Below are 17,063 nucleotides of genomic sequence, written 5' to 3'. Positions count from 1 at the left end.
ATTCTTACCATTTCCTGTTTACTCAGGTTTGTGCATTAATTTAAATTAATCAGGAAAGCAAAGACAGTGAATGAGTGCATTGATTTAAATGTTTTTATATGATGTCACAAATGTAAAAATAAATTACAAATATAATCAAAAGTAAATGATGAATAGAAATGCAAATAGTCAGTTAAATGAGGGATAAAATAAAATGTAAATAATAATATAAAATAAAAAATGAATGTAGAAACTTAAAAAATATATAAAATAAGCAAAATAAATTAAAACAGCAATTGCAATGGTCTGCATTTTTCTATGTTGTATTATTTCACAGTTAATATGTCCTTAATTGTTTACTTTATAATGTCAATAAAGATTTGTTGGCAGAAAAAAAAACACAAGCACTGCTGACGTAACCTTATTACGTCAGCAGGAAACACGATGTAAACACGGATAAACAACATCCGGCTAGTCATCTCGGTTAGCTTTTGTCCGTTTTTTTGCCGTTAACGCGCGCTGACTTTAGCTTTATCTCATTTTATTTTCATATTTTTCATCCGCAGTTTTATCTTTTGTTGACGGAGCCGTTAGCTGTCGAAGCTAACGCGAGCTAGCTGCCAGCGTTCACCAACATGGACGATAACAAGGTAAGAAGCTAACGGCTAACGGCTAACGGCTGCTGTGATTAAACGAAGATAATTAACGCAGTTTAATTAACTTTATGTTACAGTCACAACAGTGATGCTGCTGGCTGTCAACTTAATCACCAACTTTATGTTAACAAAGTAGTTTGTGAGGCTAACTGTAAGAGATTAAGGACGTTATGTGTTGCTAACTAAGTGTAGCTAGGTTAGCTTGTACTGCCGATGAGTATAAATATAAATATTGATAAATCTGTAATTTAACTACAACAGCTAACTTCAGGTCATTTTTGTAGGGCGATTAAATGTTTACAGTTTGACTTTTAGTTAACAACAGCTGGACCGATATCCCAGTGTTTAGTGCAGCATTAAATACAGTAAATATTTCTAAATACATAAAGTAAATATAAGTAAACCTTTTAGCACTGAGCACTAAATTTAGATTTTTTTTATAAATTGGGGTAAAATGTCCTGAGAACTATATATTTGTAATTATCACAATTATATATTTTAAATTATTTTAAAGAATAATTTTAATTTTAAGCTTTTTTTTCTTTCAGTGTAACTGAATCTGTAATTTAGTTAGATCAGTTAACTCTTTCTTAATGCGGGGTAACTGGTACCTTTTTTGAATAAAATTTTAACCCTTTAAAATCTGGATTGACATCACTTTTCTTGTGCTGCATTCACACTTTCCACCAGTATTAAGTGCAGTAAATATTTATAAATATATAAAGTAAATACAGGAAAAACTTTAAACACTGGGGTTTTGTGCTAATTTTCCTGTATTTTTATTATTAATTTTGGGGTCATTTCTTCTGAAGTCTCTCTTTGCCTTTAAGAGGGCGGGTGAATTTGCCCGGGTTTCAAAGAGTGTTCAAGATTTTTGCACGCTCTCAAAAATATTCAGAAATCACAAAAAGCCATGTAAATTGCTGATGCACGTTTTGATGTATTTCATTTTTCCTGTCACATTATATTTTATTAATTTGTTTAATTTGAAAAGATTGTTTTCCAGATAAAGCCTCAGTGAAATTAAAAACACATTTTTTTGTTGATGAGAAATGTTTATTCCCACCCTTGTTGTTCTGATAAAGGTGGATATTACAGATTTATTAATGTTGAAAGTAAACATGAAATGTTTTAAATAAAGCAGCATGTTGTTGCAGTTTTGGGTCGATAAATGATGATTTGTTTCGTTATCAGATGGTGGCTGGTAAAGTCAAGAAACCCGGCAAACGCGGACGCAAACCTGCAAAGATCGACCTGAAGGCGAAACTGGAGCGAAGCCGGCAGAGCGCCAGAGAGTGCCGAGCCAGGAAGAAGCTGAGGTACCAGTACCTGGAGGAACTGGTTTCCAGTAAGGAGAGAGCGATCTGTGCCCTGCGGGAGGAGCTGGAGATGGTAAATACACATTTTCATCATGTGGATTTTTCAAATATTTTCCCTCAGACTTTAAAAACGACTTTAGACAGAAAAGCTTGAAATTAGACTCAAACTTTAATGTTAAACTCGCTGAAACAGATCTTTAGTTTTCTTCAAATGTGTCGGTAAAAACTGAATAAGAAAACAAAAAAGACAGAAAAAAAACAAAAAAAGAGGAAAGAAAAATGCTATAAAAACACAAGTGGCATTTTCTTAAATTCTAAATTAAAAAAATTGTCACAAGGTTTTATAACTTAATGTAGATAAACTTACAAGTTTACAGTATACATGTGTAATAAAAAATAAAATACAAAGAGCAAAAATGTACATTTCACACTGTGCAGAAAAAAAGGAAGAAGCTGCAACTTTCTTTTGGTTTTCGGTTATAATCTTAAAACAAAAAACGTCCGACCGCACGACTGAGAAGACGATAATTCGTCTTTTCAGTGAATCTCACGTGTTTTACTTTGTGGGAACATTTAGCCGGCGCTGGTTCATCACCGTCGACCAAAACGCATTTCAGCGCTCTCACGGCGTCATTTTCTCCTCGCGAGGATTTTAAGAGCCGCAGGCGACTAAACATTTCCTGCAGTCGGAGCTCCAGCGTGTCAGCGAGGTAAGAAACACAGCAGAGGCACTTTGTGGTGATAAAGGGGTTAACTCTGGGTGTGAAACATGAAAAAGTTTCTGGGGCTTCGTCCACATCACTGTTTTTAAATTTAACCCTTTCCAACAAGCAATGACGGGAAAATGACACAAAAATGAGCAAGAAAGTGAAAAGTTTGAAAAAATTACCTGAAAATTTGTTAAAAATGAATAATTTTTTTTAAAAAGAGAGAAGGAAAAAAACATTATGACCTGGAAAACATGCCTAAAAATTGTAATAATTTTGTAACAAAATTTAAAATATTTAAATATGACCATTTTAAATATCATGTCCTTTTTTCCTTTCCCTGACTTTTTGAAAATAATTTTCTGCGTCTAACTGTGTTGCCAGTTGTGGAACGTTTCTTACCAAGTTGCTTGTTGTCTTTTTGCTGCACCTGTTTGCTGGAGGTTTGTTTTGTTTTACTTTGAAAAATGAATGAAGGAATGATACTCGCATTCACAGACCGCCCTCGTTTTCCGTAGTTTCAAATTTTTTATTTGAGCAGAAAATCAGAAATTGGAAAAACAAGTACTTATCCGTTTTTTATTATTTTAGTCTTTTTTTTTAATTTAATTTTTGGTTTTATTTTGATGCATGAATGATACGCAGATGCCGTCACACCGTTTTTCACGTATAATTAAGCAGTTCCCAAACTTCTCTGTCATGTTCTCTTTAGTTTTGCGCACATATTTAAAATTTCTCTGTAACCGTACAGTTTGAGTTCATCACGTCTCGTTGTCTCCGTTGTCTCCGTTGTCTCCGTTGTCTCCTGCAGTATAAGCAGTGGTGCTCGGCCATGGATCAGGGGAAGATCCCCTCCGAAATCAAAGCTCTGCTGACCGGAGACGAACAGAAAATGCCCCAAAGTGGCAGCAGCACCAAGACGTCCAAGAACAGCAAGAACAACATCAGCAGCAACGGACAGGGTTAAACGTGTCCACCTGAGGACGAACGTGTCCCCCTGAGGACAGAGAGACTGACGATATGAGGGAGACAAACTGCTGCTGTCAATCATCTAAAAAACCACAAACCTGCAGTCTCACGGGAACCCGCACGAACTTACAGACTCACAATCTTTCTGCTTTCAGCTTTTCTGATAATCTGTGTCACAGATGAAGCTGCAGTTAGAAATAATCCCGAAAAAGCTTCAAAATTAACACATTTCTTCAGCAGCAGAGTGTCTGAAACTGTTTCTGTAAACTCACAAGCTGATCTTACTTTTCTCAGTCGAGGAAACCGATGTCTTTGATAAAGGTAAGAAAATATAAATCTTATTTTTATGTTTATTTCACATCTAATTGTTAATTTTACCCTAATTTTAGTTGGATTTACTTAATTTTGTGATTTTTTTGCAACTTAAAAATGATTAAATATAAATGAACTTGTTCTAAATAAGTGATAGCAACTCAAGTTTTTAAGTAAACAAAGTTAGTCTTAACTTAACCCTTTAACACCTGGATCTTGTGCTGCAAGAAAAAACTCGGGGGGGAAAAATAATGAGCAAGTTGGCAAGACATGTCCCGCAAACTGCAAAAAAACTGCAAAAAAAAAAAAAGTTACAGGGAAATTATCAGAATTTTTTTTAGGTTTGATATTATTTAAAAAAACATTTCAAATTATTTTAAAGATAAAGGAATATATATATATATATATATATATATATATATATATATATTTTTGCACTTTCTTGAGGTCATTTTCTTGTTTGTTTCTGTTTGTTTTTTTTAGTCTTTTTTCTTATTTTTAGGTAATTTTCTTGCAACTTTTTACTAATTTCTTGCTAGTTTTTGTGAAGTTGCTTGTCACCTTCTTCCCATGTGTTTGAAAGAAATCAAGCCAGTCTGCTCAGGTATTAAAGGGTTAATAGAACTTTTTTTGTATTTTGTTTCATGGACTAAAGGATTTTGCACGTGGAGCAGCTGCAGGCATGTGCGTGATTTAGTTTTATGGAGGTTTTTTTTGGCTGAAACTTGATTGAATATTTATATTAGTGATAAAATCTAAAGTTCTGTTGAAATCTGAAGTAAAGTCAAAGAGAAAGATTTAGTCTGAGTATTTCTAGTTTGTTTTTTTTACATTGTTTTTTAAAGCGTAAAAGTGTGTTAAGTTTATTTGTTTCCACAAACTCGAGTCTTGTCTTAACCCTTTAACACCTGGATCCACATCAGTTTGCTTTTGCTGCGTAAAATCTTTGATTTCTTTCAAAAACATGGGGAGAAATATAATGAGCAACAGCAAAAAAGTTATAATTCTTATAATTATATATTTTAGATTATATTTCAGATCTATCCATAGATAAATAAATACAGTTCGTCAGATTTTAAGGTATTTTTTTCTTTTTTTTTGTGGTTATTTTCAAGTGATTTTCTTGTAATTTTTTACTAATTTCTCACGAATTTCGGGGTCATTTGTTGTTGCTCATCACTTAATTCCAATGTTTTTAATTGAAAACAAGTTTGCTCAGGTTTCAAAGGGTTAAGATGCTCATTTATTCCTAAATTCTACTGAATTAATACTGTTGAGTTAAAGTAGACCAGCCTGATTTGATTAAGTTGCTATCACTTATTATTTTTAATTTGACTTCACAAAATGAAGTTAATACAAAAAAAATCAAAGTAAACCTAAAAAAGGATATTAAGTAAACATAATAGTCATGTTAAATTACATTTTTCAAGGCAGTTTATTTCCTTTTAAAGTAAGATCAACTTGTCCGATTTTACCGACAGATCGTGAGAACCAAAAACATGGCGGAGAGCCGCAGACACTCGGTGAAAACATCGTGTACTTGTGTGTCGTCAAAGGTGCGTTTGGCTTCAGCGCCGCCCTGCGTTATATATTTATACCTATAAATCTCGCCGTGGTTCTCCAGTTTATAATCTAAATACGACTAATTATGTCTGTCGGTGTTTTCCAAGCGATTGGACGGCCGTCCTGCCGTAGCGTTAAAGACGGGAAGAGCCTGAATGTACTGAGACGATCAGAAGTGTGTTTGATATATTTTTGTATTTGTATTTTATTATATCGGCTCAGAGGAAGCGCGTCGTGTTTGTGATGTTTGTTTCAGCAGAGCGAGTTCGTTAGACGAAGATAAATTCGACAGAAATACTGCCCGCTGCTTCTGTTTCAGTTTTACGTGTTTACTCTCTGCTCACGTGGATCCATTATCGCAGCGTTGTTGTTTTTCTCTGTTTTTTGTCGGTGAGGTGATGAAATCCCTCGTGAACATTTGTGCACTTTCTATATTTGGCAGAAGCACTTTTTTTAGACGATTGTAGTTTGAGGCTTTGCAACAATTTCTGTGTCTGAACTTTTGTTTGTCAAAGAAAATAAAACGTGTTTGACTTTGACGGATGGAGTCTGTCCTGTGTGAACGCCGCCGAATATTCGCTTTCATTTCAGTCTTTTCTTGTGCTGTTTTTGTGCCTTTTACAAATATTTAAAACTTGGTTTGATTTGTTACAAAAACATGAGAGAAAGGCAATGAGGAACCTCGTAAATGTTCTGCAAATTGCAAGAAATTATTAAAATTAGAAAATTATTTTTAAAAGATGGGGAAACATGTCAATTTAATAATTATCACAATTACTTATTTAACCCTTTGAGACCTGTGAAAATTGGCTTGATTTCTTTCAAAAACATGGGAGGAAAGCAAAGAGCACTGAAAGAAGGAATGACTCAAAGAATTACCTGGAAATTACTAAAAAGTACAAGAAAATTACCTGAAAATTAGTTAATTAAATAATAATTTAAAAAATGAATAAAAAATAAATTTTAAAATGATTTTTTAAAAAAAGTTTTGGATTAATTCATCTAAAAACAAAGAACGCCAGAACACCAAACAACAAATAATTTGTTTCTGTCAGTTCCCTTTGTTTGTCCCTTTGTGAGTTTTTCTTCTCTCTCATGACAAAAGTCACTTTAATGTCACACGTGACCATTAAATGTGTTAAATGCGTTTAAATGCTACCAGGATCCTTAAGACATTTAAATAAAACTTAATCAAACTTGTAGAAAACATTAATTCAATTATTAATTAAAAATGGTCCCTGTTGAAAAAGAAAAACATGTAGTAATAAGATTTGGATAAAGACAGAAATGAGTCCATTGTGTCTTTGCGTTTGCTGATTTTACTAAGCATATTTAAAATGATAAAAGAATAATTTATTTGTACATAGCAACTGGAGCCACATGTTGGTAATAATGTGAGTATAAAGCATGGACCTTCAAATCACAGTATAGCTGACAGTTTACAGAAAGACGTTTGATCACACGGTGTTTTTTACAAGCAGGTAAAGCGTGAGACTGAGACAGGTGAGACAGGTGAGACAGGTGAGACAGGTGAGACAGGTGAGACTCGTCTTTGGACAGGCGGATCAGACTCTGGTGCTGCAGGCGCTCACATCAACCTGACGTCTGGTGATCTGTTCGTTCTCCGCTGTGTTTAAAATACTGTAACTAGATTACATTTTTAAATTATCTTATTTATTACACAGTCGAAAACTTTTTGGACGGACCAGAAACTTTTATATTCTTATATCTTTTACATTTAGGCAGACTCCTCTCAGGGTTCGTACAATCATGGAAAAACCTGAAAAAATGTTTTTGAAAAGTGTTTCACAGACCTGTAAAATAACACATGATGTGTCTGAGGACTGTCAGGAATTTGAAAATCCAGTGATGATTTTTTTTTCTTTTTTACAGGTTTTCGCTATAATAAATCATGCCATTTTGGTGATTTTTGAAGAAAACATGCACAGGTTTGAAAGGGAAAAAGCCAAAATGTTTTTTTCAAAAATTGCCTAAAATTGTGTAAAATGTGCCCAAAAATATTCCTTAAAAATTGACAGAATTTTTAAGGAAAAAAATTGACAGAATTTTTAAGGAAAAAAAGCCAAAAATGTTCTTTAAAAGTTGACCAAAAAGAAAAAGCCCAAATGTTTTCTTTAAAAACTTCTAAAAATGTTTCAAGGAAATAAGAGCCAACATGTTTTCTTCAAAAACTGCCAAAAAAGAAAAGAAAAGAAAAAAAGAAAATTTGTATCTTTTATTTTCATTATAACACAGGCTGTGCCGAAAGCTCTGAAAAGATACTGAACCAGCAGCACCAGAGTCTTTACTGGTTTCTTCCCTCACTGGAAATTAGAATAAATCAGGATACAAGTGAGTATAACCTGGTGTGTGACAAACATTACAGATGATGTCTATCTAGACCGTTTTTGTTGTGTGTATGTCACTGTTTGTTTGTAAAATAAGGGTAGGCCACTGACTGCAGACTGCTCTACCTGAGAAATCCTTAAACTCATGTTAACATCTACGTGTGTTTGGATGAAGCTGGTCCGGTGTAAATGTCAGAATCTAACAGCGACCATGTCTGAGAAAAAAATAGAAAAAACCAAGGCTTGTTGTGGTGCAGAGAAACGTCAGAGTTAATTATTTGACCGTGTTGATTATAATCGAATAGTCAGCCATCGTCTGCAAAGAGTCGAAGTCCTGTCACACTTTTGGGCTCGATGTTTTAACAGTTTTACGATGTGTTTTTTCCAAAGTGGTTTTCTTAATCTGTCAGCTGAGGCATTACATGTCAACCTACATGTGCTGAGCCTCAAGAATAACTAAATTAAGATTAAATAATATCATTCAGGATATCGAGTTTTCCGATAAATGGGTGTTTACTTGCTTGGAGACTCCTCTAAAGACAGAGTCCATGTTGGCACAAAACAACAAATACTTGGCATAAATACTAAATAAACAAGTAGAAAGTGAACCTTAATGTGAAATTGTTTTGTCAACTCCTGTTTTAAAGGTCAGGGATTAATTTAGAAACATAACTTTTAAGCTAACACAGCAGTCCCTCCAGTGTAAGGAAAGAAAATTAAGAAGACTTGAAGATATTTGTGTCTAATTCGAGATGTCAAAAAGAGTTTAGTTTCTAAAACAGCTGACTCAGCTTTTCATAAAATAAAAGAGTAAAACTGTCAAACTTTCAAGTATTAGTCTGAAAGTGGAGCAAGACTTCTGCTCTCTGTTCAGTTGCTTCTAATCAATGACCCAATGAACTATTTCCATATTGTCAAAGATAACATATATGTTTGGTTCTACTACACACATTACTGCAGCAAATCAGACGCATTTACACGGGTCACTGACCCGGGTCACTGACCCGGGTCACTGACACAGGTCACTGACAGGTCACTGACACGGGTCACTGACACGGGTCACTGACAGGTCACTGACACAGGTCACTGACACGGGTCACTGACAGGTCACTGACAGGTCACTGACACAGGTCACTGACAGGTCACTGACAGGTCACTGACACGGGTCGCTGACAGGTCACTGACAGGTCACTGACACAAGTCACTGACAGGTCACTGACACAGGTCACTGACACAGGTCACTGACAGGTCACTGACAGGTCGCTGACACAGGTCACTGACAGGTCACTGACAGGTCACTGACACAGGTTGCTGACACAGGTCACTGACAGGTCACTGACAGGTCACTGACAGGTCACTGACAGGTCGCTGACACAGGTCACTGACACAGGTCACTGACACAGGTCACTGACACAGGTCACTGACAGGTCGCTGACACAGGTCGCTGACACAGGTCACTGACACAGGTCGCTGACAGGTCGCTGACACAGGTCGCTGACACAGGTCACTGACACAGGTCACTGACAGGTCACTGACAGGTCACTGACACAGGTCACTGACACAGGTCGCTGACACAGGTCACTGACACAGGTCACTGACAGGTCGCTGACACAGGTCACTGACACAGGTCGCTGACACAGGTCACTGACACAGGTCGCTGACACAGGTCGCTGACACAGGTCGCTGACACAGGTCGCTGACACAGGTCGCTGACACAGGTCGCTGACACAGGTCACTGACAGGTCACTGACACAGGTCACTGACACAGGTCACTGACACAGGTCGCTGACACAGGTCACTGACACAGGTCACTGACACAGGTCGCTGACAGGTCGCTGACACAGGTCGCTGAGACAGGTCACTGACACAGGTCACTGACAGTGGCCGCAAAGTATGGTTAGCTTGCTAAAAAGCATTATTATTAAAAAAAAAAGAAAAAAACAACACGAAATCTGATGTACCAATGGCAAAATAATCAAAACACAGGACGTAAATAAATAATGATTCAAATCTGAAGTATAAAAACAGCTAGCTGTTCACAGAACCTGCGATATGGCTGCCAGAAGATGTGTTACATCAGAAAAAAAAGCCCTTTATACAAACACATTCTGTTTCTGTGAGCTTTTGTCTCCGTTGAAAGCAGAGCCGGCACGTTAGTCCACCGGCCCGCTTCACCAACACTGACGTTGTGCTGTTGAATAACATTTCAGTCGAGTTTTTGTGTGTTCTCAGTTTTAAAATCGTCCAAACTCAGACAAAAGTATTCGGAGGGTTGGCATTATTTGTCCAGGCTACCTTCTTTTCCTTCGCCTCTCGGTCAAATGTATCGTAAACCGCGTCTTTGGCGACCGTCTTTGCTTGCACTGGGATCTCCACCACCCCGATGTAGTTCTTTTTGGCCATGCGGGAGCTCGCCGTGATGGTGTACGCGTTGCTGCGGTAGCATTTCATGGATGACATGCAGAAGGTCTCCCTCATGCCCCTTCTGAAGTTTGCGTTGTAGACGGAGTACAGGGTCGGTTTGGACGCCGTGGAGCTGAAGGAGATCCAGGCGATGGCCGTGAAGAACAGCAGCCCCTGCCGGCTGGGTCCGTCAGACTCCCTCGGGTGCCACAGCTGGGCGATGTAGAACGGCGTCCAGGTGAGGAAGAAGACCGAATTGAGCATGAGGAACATCTTGATGGTCTTGACTTTAGTCCGTGGGACGATGTTCATTGTCCGACGCACCGTGTGGCCGTCCGCGCTGATCCTCCAGATGTAGCGGACGACCCGCTGGTAGAATGATACAACCAGAGCGACTGGGACCAAAAAACCAAACAGGAGGTGAACGGCGGCGTAGGCTATACTGCCCCAGCTGTCCGGAAGGAAAAAGTCACAATGATTGTTGTCCGTAGAGCCGTAGAAGAAGAAGCAAGGCGACACGAAGGCTGCGTCAAACAGCCACGAGGCCAGGATCATCTTCTTCGCCTTCTCTCTGGACACCTTGAAGCTGAGCGGGTACACGATTGTGTAGAAACGGTCTACAGAGATGGAAAGCAAAACGTAGACCTGCACACCCGGGCAGAGGTGCTGCAGGTAGCGCACAACCTTGCAGGCGGCGGCGCTCAGCGGCCATCGTCCTGACACGACCTGCAGCAGGATGAAAGGCGCCCAGCCGAGGCTCATGAGCAGGTCTGCGCAGGCCATAGAAACCACAAAGTAGTTGGTGGTGGACTGAGTCCGGCGGCTCCGGTGGATGACCAGACAGACGAGGGCATTTCCCAGGATGGAGACCAACCAGAGGACGCCGAAAACCAAGCCCAGGACGGCGACCTCGCCTGTGGTCAGCTCATAGGAGGCGGAGGTCTTGTTCGGCTGGCCGGCGGACGAGCCCTCGAGGCTGCAGAGGGGGGTTGTGGGTAAGGTTGCCAGGACAGTCGAGTTCTCCCTCCCAGAGTAGTTAAATGACATCTGATACGTGAAAGATGGAGAGTAGAGGGAGGGATTGACACCAACTGTGTTTGAGGACTGGGCATACACCATCACTGTACTGCTGCACCACTGAGGATCTGAGGACGCAAAAAAACAAATTCACCGTCAGTACGATCACAGAGCGGACCAAAGACCTTTGAGAGAGTACCTGAAGCCTTCTTCATGTTATGAAATAAGTTCTGTGGGCTGCTGTTCCTCTGATTGTAAAGGTGTCGTATAATCCCATGGGGCGATGGGCCACTAGGTGGCGTGACACTAAAATAAAAGAATTTATTCATTCATTTATTACGTAAAATGTAGAAGAGACTTTAGAAAGTAAAGTGCTGAAAAAAGAACCGTTAGGAACCTGTATTTAATTCCAGGAACTGGTACCAGTATCAGCTCAAATGTTACCAGTACCCCAAACCAGTCGTTACGGTGTTAAACTGATGTTCTGTTATAGCTAAAATAATCCCAGCGATGATGCTTTTCTTTATCTCTGATGAAGATGTAAACAGCATCACGCCTCAGTTAGCTTTCAGTCTAATGAAGACGACGCTCCGCCTCAGAAATCACATCTGGGAGTTTTAAAATCACAAGTGAATAAATAATGAATCTCCTGGAAACATCAGTGACATGAAGGCAGGGTGATGTTTTCATTTTGCTGCTCTCAAATCGATGCACCTTTTTCCCTAAATAAAACCACCCGTAACACCTCCGGCCCAGCGGCTAATTCACAGCCTGATTTCATTAATGCTCGTCTGAGTGTCCGCAGAGATCCCGCTCTCCTCTGAGGTCAGACATTAAGGATGTGAAGAAGCCCAGGAGGGTTTTATCGCCGCCTTTGTGTTCACGCTGCTGGATTTCACCCATAGCAACCTCATCCAGCCTCACCGGTGGGTCGTAAGTAAACCAACGAAACCAGGACAACACTTATAACCTCTGATACACAGTGCAGTAAATGAGTATAAACTAACGGAAATACTCGAGTAAAACACAAGTAAATGTTACTTTCAACCACTGTTTGTATGTAAAATCTGCAAAAAAACAGCAGATGTTAGATAAACGTAGTGCAGCAATGGTACAGTATTCTTCTGAAATGTAGTAAAGTAGGAGTATACATAAATAAACTGATTATTTTTCTGTTGATTAAGTCTGTATATAAGTACCTTATATTTGTGCTTAAGTGCAGTATTTGATTACATTACTGTAGGTTATATTTTACTATATATGTTCCTACCAGTGGTGTCATTAAGCCTGCGTGTTCGACGTTTCAGCCCCAAATATTCTGTTAATAGCCTCAGATCTAAGTTGGCCTCAGAAAAGAAGAAAAAATGTTAAAGAAAACATACACAAATCCATGGGTTTGCATATGTTTTCTTATAAAAGTGACAGTAAATTAAAAACAAGCCCATCCAAAATAAAAAAAAAAAATGAGTCTCTCCCCGGTGCTTTAAGAATTAATCCCCCTTTTTGCACCACCCCCTCTCGTCTCATAAATAACATACAGTCCCTTAATAATGACACTTGATTAAATTTAGTTAGATTCGGCCACTTCTAACAAAAATTCGGACTATTTTTCCTGCTCTCAACAATACATTTTTAATGATAGCAGTTGTTAAGTTTTCTGTTTCTACTCAATACAAATTATGAACAACTATATTTTAAACATCATAAGTTATAATTAAGATTAAAGAAAAAAGTTTTTGAGGGTAAATAAGGTGCCAGAGTGCATAAAAAAGCGTCAAAATAAAGCAAAAAAAAAGTCTGAGCTAAGCCCCCAACGTCCCAGAAACACCCCTGAATATTATTGTTTTTACTATGTAACTACAGTTTGATGGAGGGCCTTGAATGTGTCTACATACACACAACTAAAAACACAGTTTACATCTTTAAATTGATCACTCTGAGACATTAAAGACAACAAATATGATCAAACTGTCCTTAAAAAGCATCTCTCCATCTGCACAGACGCTATAATAAAAACTGAGGCTCCTTTAAATCCAACCTGGTCTCAGTGAAGAGTGAAACCTCCTCATGGAAAAATACTGAGCACCAAAATCTGCAGTTTTATCTCTTAAAGTGAATTATTTCACGTCATTTTAGTGACGTGACGAAATTTTAGGGGATTTTAAGGTGTAAAATAAAATAATATCTCCCGAGCATCATAACATAGTATTTAGGTACTAACGTATATGTACTTTTACTGTAGCCGTGTACAAACAGCACAGTGTTTACCTGGAGCTCAAACAGAGTGAATATTCATTTAATCTGCGAGCAAAATTTGATTATTTTCGACACGAAAATGTTAAACAAATACACTCATATATACAAATAAAAGGTGCATCTTACATGTGGGTCATTATAGCTTCTTAGTTTGGTGTGCAGGCTTGTTAATGTGTAATCCATCTGTCAAAAATCTAATAAACAAACAAACAAACAGTCCGCGTCGCTCCCACAAACTGAGATTCAGCATCATGTATCCGGCCTGCATCATGTCTGCTCCTGCATCTGATTCAGCGCGATGGATGCTGACTGCTGCACGCAGAAAAATACACTGAAAACATACAAAAACAGCAAAACAGAGTAAATACAGATAACGGATTGTCCCTCCGAAGGTCCACAGGTGATCAGACCGCGTTTAGACGCTGAAAAACAGCCGCTCCGCCTCTGACGTGTCGCTGATTAAACGGGTCCAGGCAGTCAGGTGTGTGTGTGTGTGTGTGGGGTGGGGGGGTGGGGGGTTAAATGTTGTCTTTTTCAGACACTCACCGGTTCACAGCAGAGCGGGAAGAGACGCTTCATTTTGGTGTTTTTCCGTGATTCAGTGGAGACGAGCTGGAGCCCCGAGGAAGAGGAGGGAGGAGGAAGAGGAGGAGGAGGAGGAGGAGGAGGAGGTCCGTGAAGGCAGCAGACATCATGGCTGTTTGGTCGGTCTGTCTGTCCACCTGTCTGTCCACCTGTTTATACTGCCTATCTGTCTGTGTTTTCCAGAGAGCAGCTGGAGGAAGAGGCAGCAGCTGATGAAGAGGAGGACGGATGTTTTCTGACTAACAGGGGCGGACTAACTGTTTCTGGGGCCCCAAAGCTGAAAGGAAAGACCCCATCCCCCCTCATATTTCTTAACTGTCTTGTTATTTAGAGATGTAAACCCTACAGACAGTTTACTAAATTAGATTATTATTGCTGTAATTTTACATAGAGCTGCATGTAATTATAAAAATGTAAAATTATTGTACCAATTTAGCAGGTATTTACTATAAAAAGTGGGGATTTCTTTAAACAATACATAATTTTGTAATTTTAAAAAGACATTAATTAGCTGTTGTAGTTTGATTATTTTTATCACATCAAGTTTGACCAATATATATATATATATATATATATATATATATATATATATATATATATATATATATATATATATATATATATATATATATATATATATATAATTAGAAGCACTTTTGTGATTTTTTTTTTTTTTACCCCCTTTTTTGTGTGTGCAGTTTTTTTTTCCTTTTTTAACTAATTTCTTCCTCAGTTTTGGGCCGTTTCTTAAAACCAATTTAACATGTTAAGTATGATTTAAATTGATTTAAATGTGAATCAAGAGTCACTACTCAAGTTCAGGTCAGTTCACATCAGGTCTGAAAACCTTCCCCCTCCTCATCCTCCCCATCATCATCATCATCATCATCATCATCATCACCACCACCACCGGTGAGTGTGACTCTTTGTTGTGTAAGAGGATTTTATTTATTAACAGGTTAATTTCAGGCTGCTTAGCTGTGTCCTTTTGTGTGCTGCTGATCAGGTGGACTAATTGATTATTAATTAATAATTACTATTTGTTTCACCTGTCGACCTTCACACACCGTCACGAGCTGCTCTCTCTTTAAAAGGAAACGATGCTGTCCATCTACAATTATTGGTCTGATGCTGACGGGGGTTTGCTGTCGCAGCATGTCACCATGGCAACCGCAGTGCTGAGGAGACGGTGATTTTCCAACAGGCCGGTTGCTACGGGAAACCAACAATGGTGCTGATGGGAGGGAGGAAAGACAACAAACTCACCCTGAGTCTGTGAGCTTTCAAATATGTGCTTTTAATTCATATTAGAGACACAAAACATGATAAAACATCACAGGTATGGAAGTTAATCTCTGCCAATAACATAAAAAAGCCTAGATTACATGATTGAAAATTATAAGATGGTGAGTTGAAAGTATGGCTGTCTAACAAGAAATTAATAAAGCAAAAAAGAAAAAGAAAGTATAAGTCAAAAGTGTTGGATTGTATTTGGACTTACCCTCTCAAAAATGTGTCTTGATAAGAAATTTTTAAATATATTTAGGAATTTTGTAATTTGCTTTAGTAAAAGTAGGCTATGCCATAATTTTAATTGATAATTGATTTATCTTTTTTAATTCACTTGATAAGTACATTTTGTCTTATCTTATTTCGACTCTGTCAGTAATACCTGTTTTATATCTTTGATAACAGTTCTAACTTCAAAAGCTGTTATTTTTTCTTTAATGTAGATTTGTATTGATTTCCCCCCCGAGTACAGTTTAAAATTAACAAAAGAAAATTTCCTGACACTTTTTTTTAAAAAGGGCGGATAGTTAGAAAACTGTCCAAAAGAGTGGTAAAATGTCCAGAAAACTATATTTCTAATTAGAATCATTTTATATTTATAATCATTTAACAGAAAAATATGGTAAATATGCTAAATAAATACATTTTCCAGTGCATTTTAGGTAATTTTCTTGTTTTTTTTTTTGGTTTGTTGCTTATCTTTCTCTTTTTGTTTATTTTCAGACAATTTTCTTTTTCTAAATTTTTGGCCCATTTCTTGTTAAGCTGCTTTTTGCCTCCCCCCATGATTTTGAAAGAAATCACTGGAAATCTGTACAAAGTGAAAACAATGCCCTTCAAATAAGTTACAGAACATCCTATTTCGTATTGACAAAAACTCACTCCAGTATAGGGTATGCTTGGACAAGTTTTGTCATGTAGAGTACGATTAGACTAAAGTTTTGTACCGTGGTGTCTTGCAGCTCTGCACCAGCTTCAAGCTTTGATCGTTTCGCTCACATTCATCAGTCTGACTCAACCATGCATGCTAATTGCTCCAGTATGAAAAACCTTTCAGTTTTCTTCTGCTTTCATCACATCTATTGTCCTCGGTCCGCTGACCGTCCTGTAGCTGCAGGCTCAGGAATGAACTGAAACGCTGCACGACAAAAACACCATGAGACTCAGCTGATTAACAAACTCACTGTATTACAATACAAGAAAGTAAAATAGAAAATATTATAAATGTCATGTTCCGAAAGGTTTGAAATTAACTTTGGTAAACCACAGGGCTCATTACTGGGCCCACTGCTCTATGATCATATAGTGATGTCATTTTTCAGAGCTATAAAAATAAAAGACGTACAAATAGCTCAGAAATGCCAAAAAGTTATCACAATACAGTGGAAATAATATTCAGCATTTACATGTGAGCAAATCAACCTTTTTTCTTTTAAAACAAATTGGAAGACAAAACACCACAACACTTCCTAAAACACCACATCACCCACAACACATCTCAGTAAATAAAATCACGTTTCCCAAAACAAAACATTTCAGAAAACAAAATAACATTTCCCAAAACATTAAATTTACCAAAACACCACCAACTGATGGGATTCTGTCCACAGACACGTTGTCAGATGGCTTTTATTTTGAAAGGGAAGTAGGGATGTTTGA

The 17,063-nt window shown here is 37.9% G+C and overlaps 2 protein-coding genes across 4 annotated transcripts in view; one reads left to right on the top strand and one right to left on the bottom strand.

Moving 5' to 3' along the window:
- Window positions 1-404: 404 nt before the first annotated feature.
- The window catches only part of crebl2 (cAMP responsive element binding protein-like 2), a 68,485-nt gene continuing 51,826 nt past the window's right edge, over window positions 405-17,063 (top strand). The window contains exons 1-3 of one of the 2 annotated variants that reach the window (XR_015775485.1): window positions 405-629; window positions 1,830-2,027; window positions 3,473-4,283. Coding sequence is in view for 1 of the 2 variants with exons in the window: in XM_042517048.2 (XP_042372982.1) it covers window positions 615-629; window positions 1,830-2,027; window positions 3,473-3,628 (369 nt within the window). In the remaining variant the exon portion in view is untranslated. Of the gene's footprint in view, window positions 630-1,829; window positions 2,028-3,472; window positions 6,045-17,063 lie in introns of those variants that run through there. The other variant, XM_042517048.2, reaches the window with a different exon arrangement.
- On the bottom strand, window positions 9,637-14,259 carry gpr19 (G protein-coupled receptor 19). 2 transcript variants are annotated; one of them, XM_088072559.1, is made up of 2 exons: window positions 14,076-14,259; window positions 9,637-11,401 (listed from the first exon to the last, which is right to left on the bottom strand). In XM_088072559.1, exon 2 carries the CDS (start codon window positions 11,373-11,375, stop codon window positions 10,104-10,106), a length of 1,272 nt encoding a protein of 423 aa, XP_087928685.1. In that variant the 5' UTR covers window positions 11,376-11,401; window positions 14,076-14,259; the 3' UTR covers window positions 9,637-10,103. The 2 variants fall into 2 exon arrangements, with proteins under 2 accessions (XP_087928685.1, XP_087928684.1); XM_088072558.1 differs by lacking the exon at window positions 14,076-14,259 and adding an exon at window positions 13,656-14,019.

This window comes from Plectropomus leopardus, chromosome 22, assembly GCF_026936395.1.
Source record: "Plectropomus leopardus strain MGB_pleo_1.0 chromosome 22, ASM2693639v1, whole genome shotgun sequence".
NCBI classification, from domain to species: domain Eukaryota; kingdom Metazoa; phylum Chordata; class Actinopteri; order Perciformes; family Serranidae; genus Plectropomus; species Plectropomus leopardus.
This window is presented reverse-complemented; position numbering and strand designations above follow the sequence as displayed.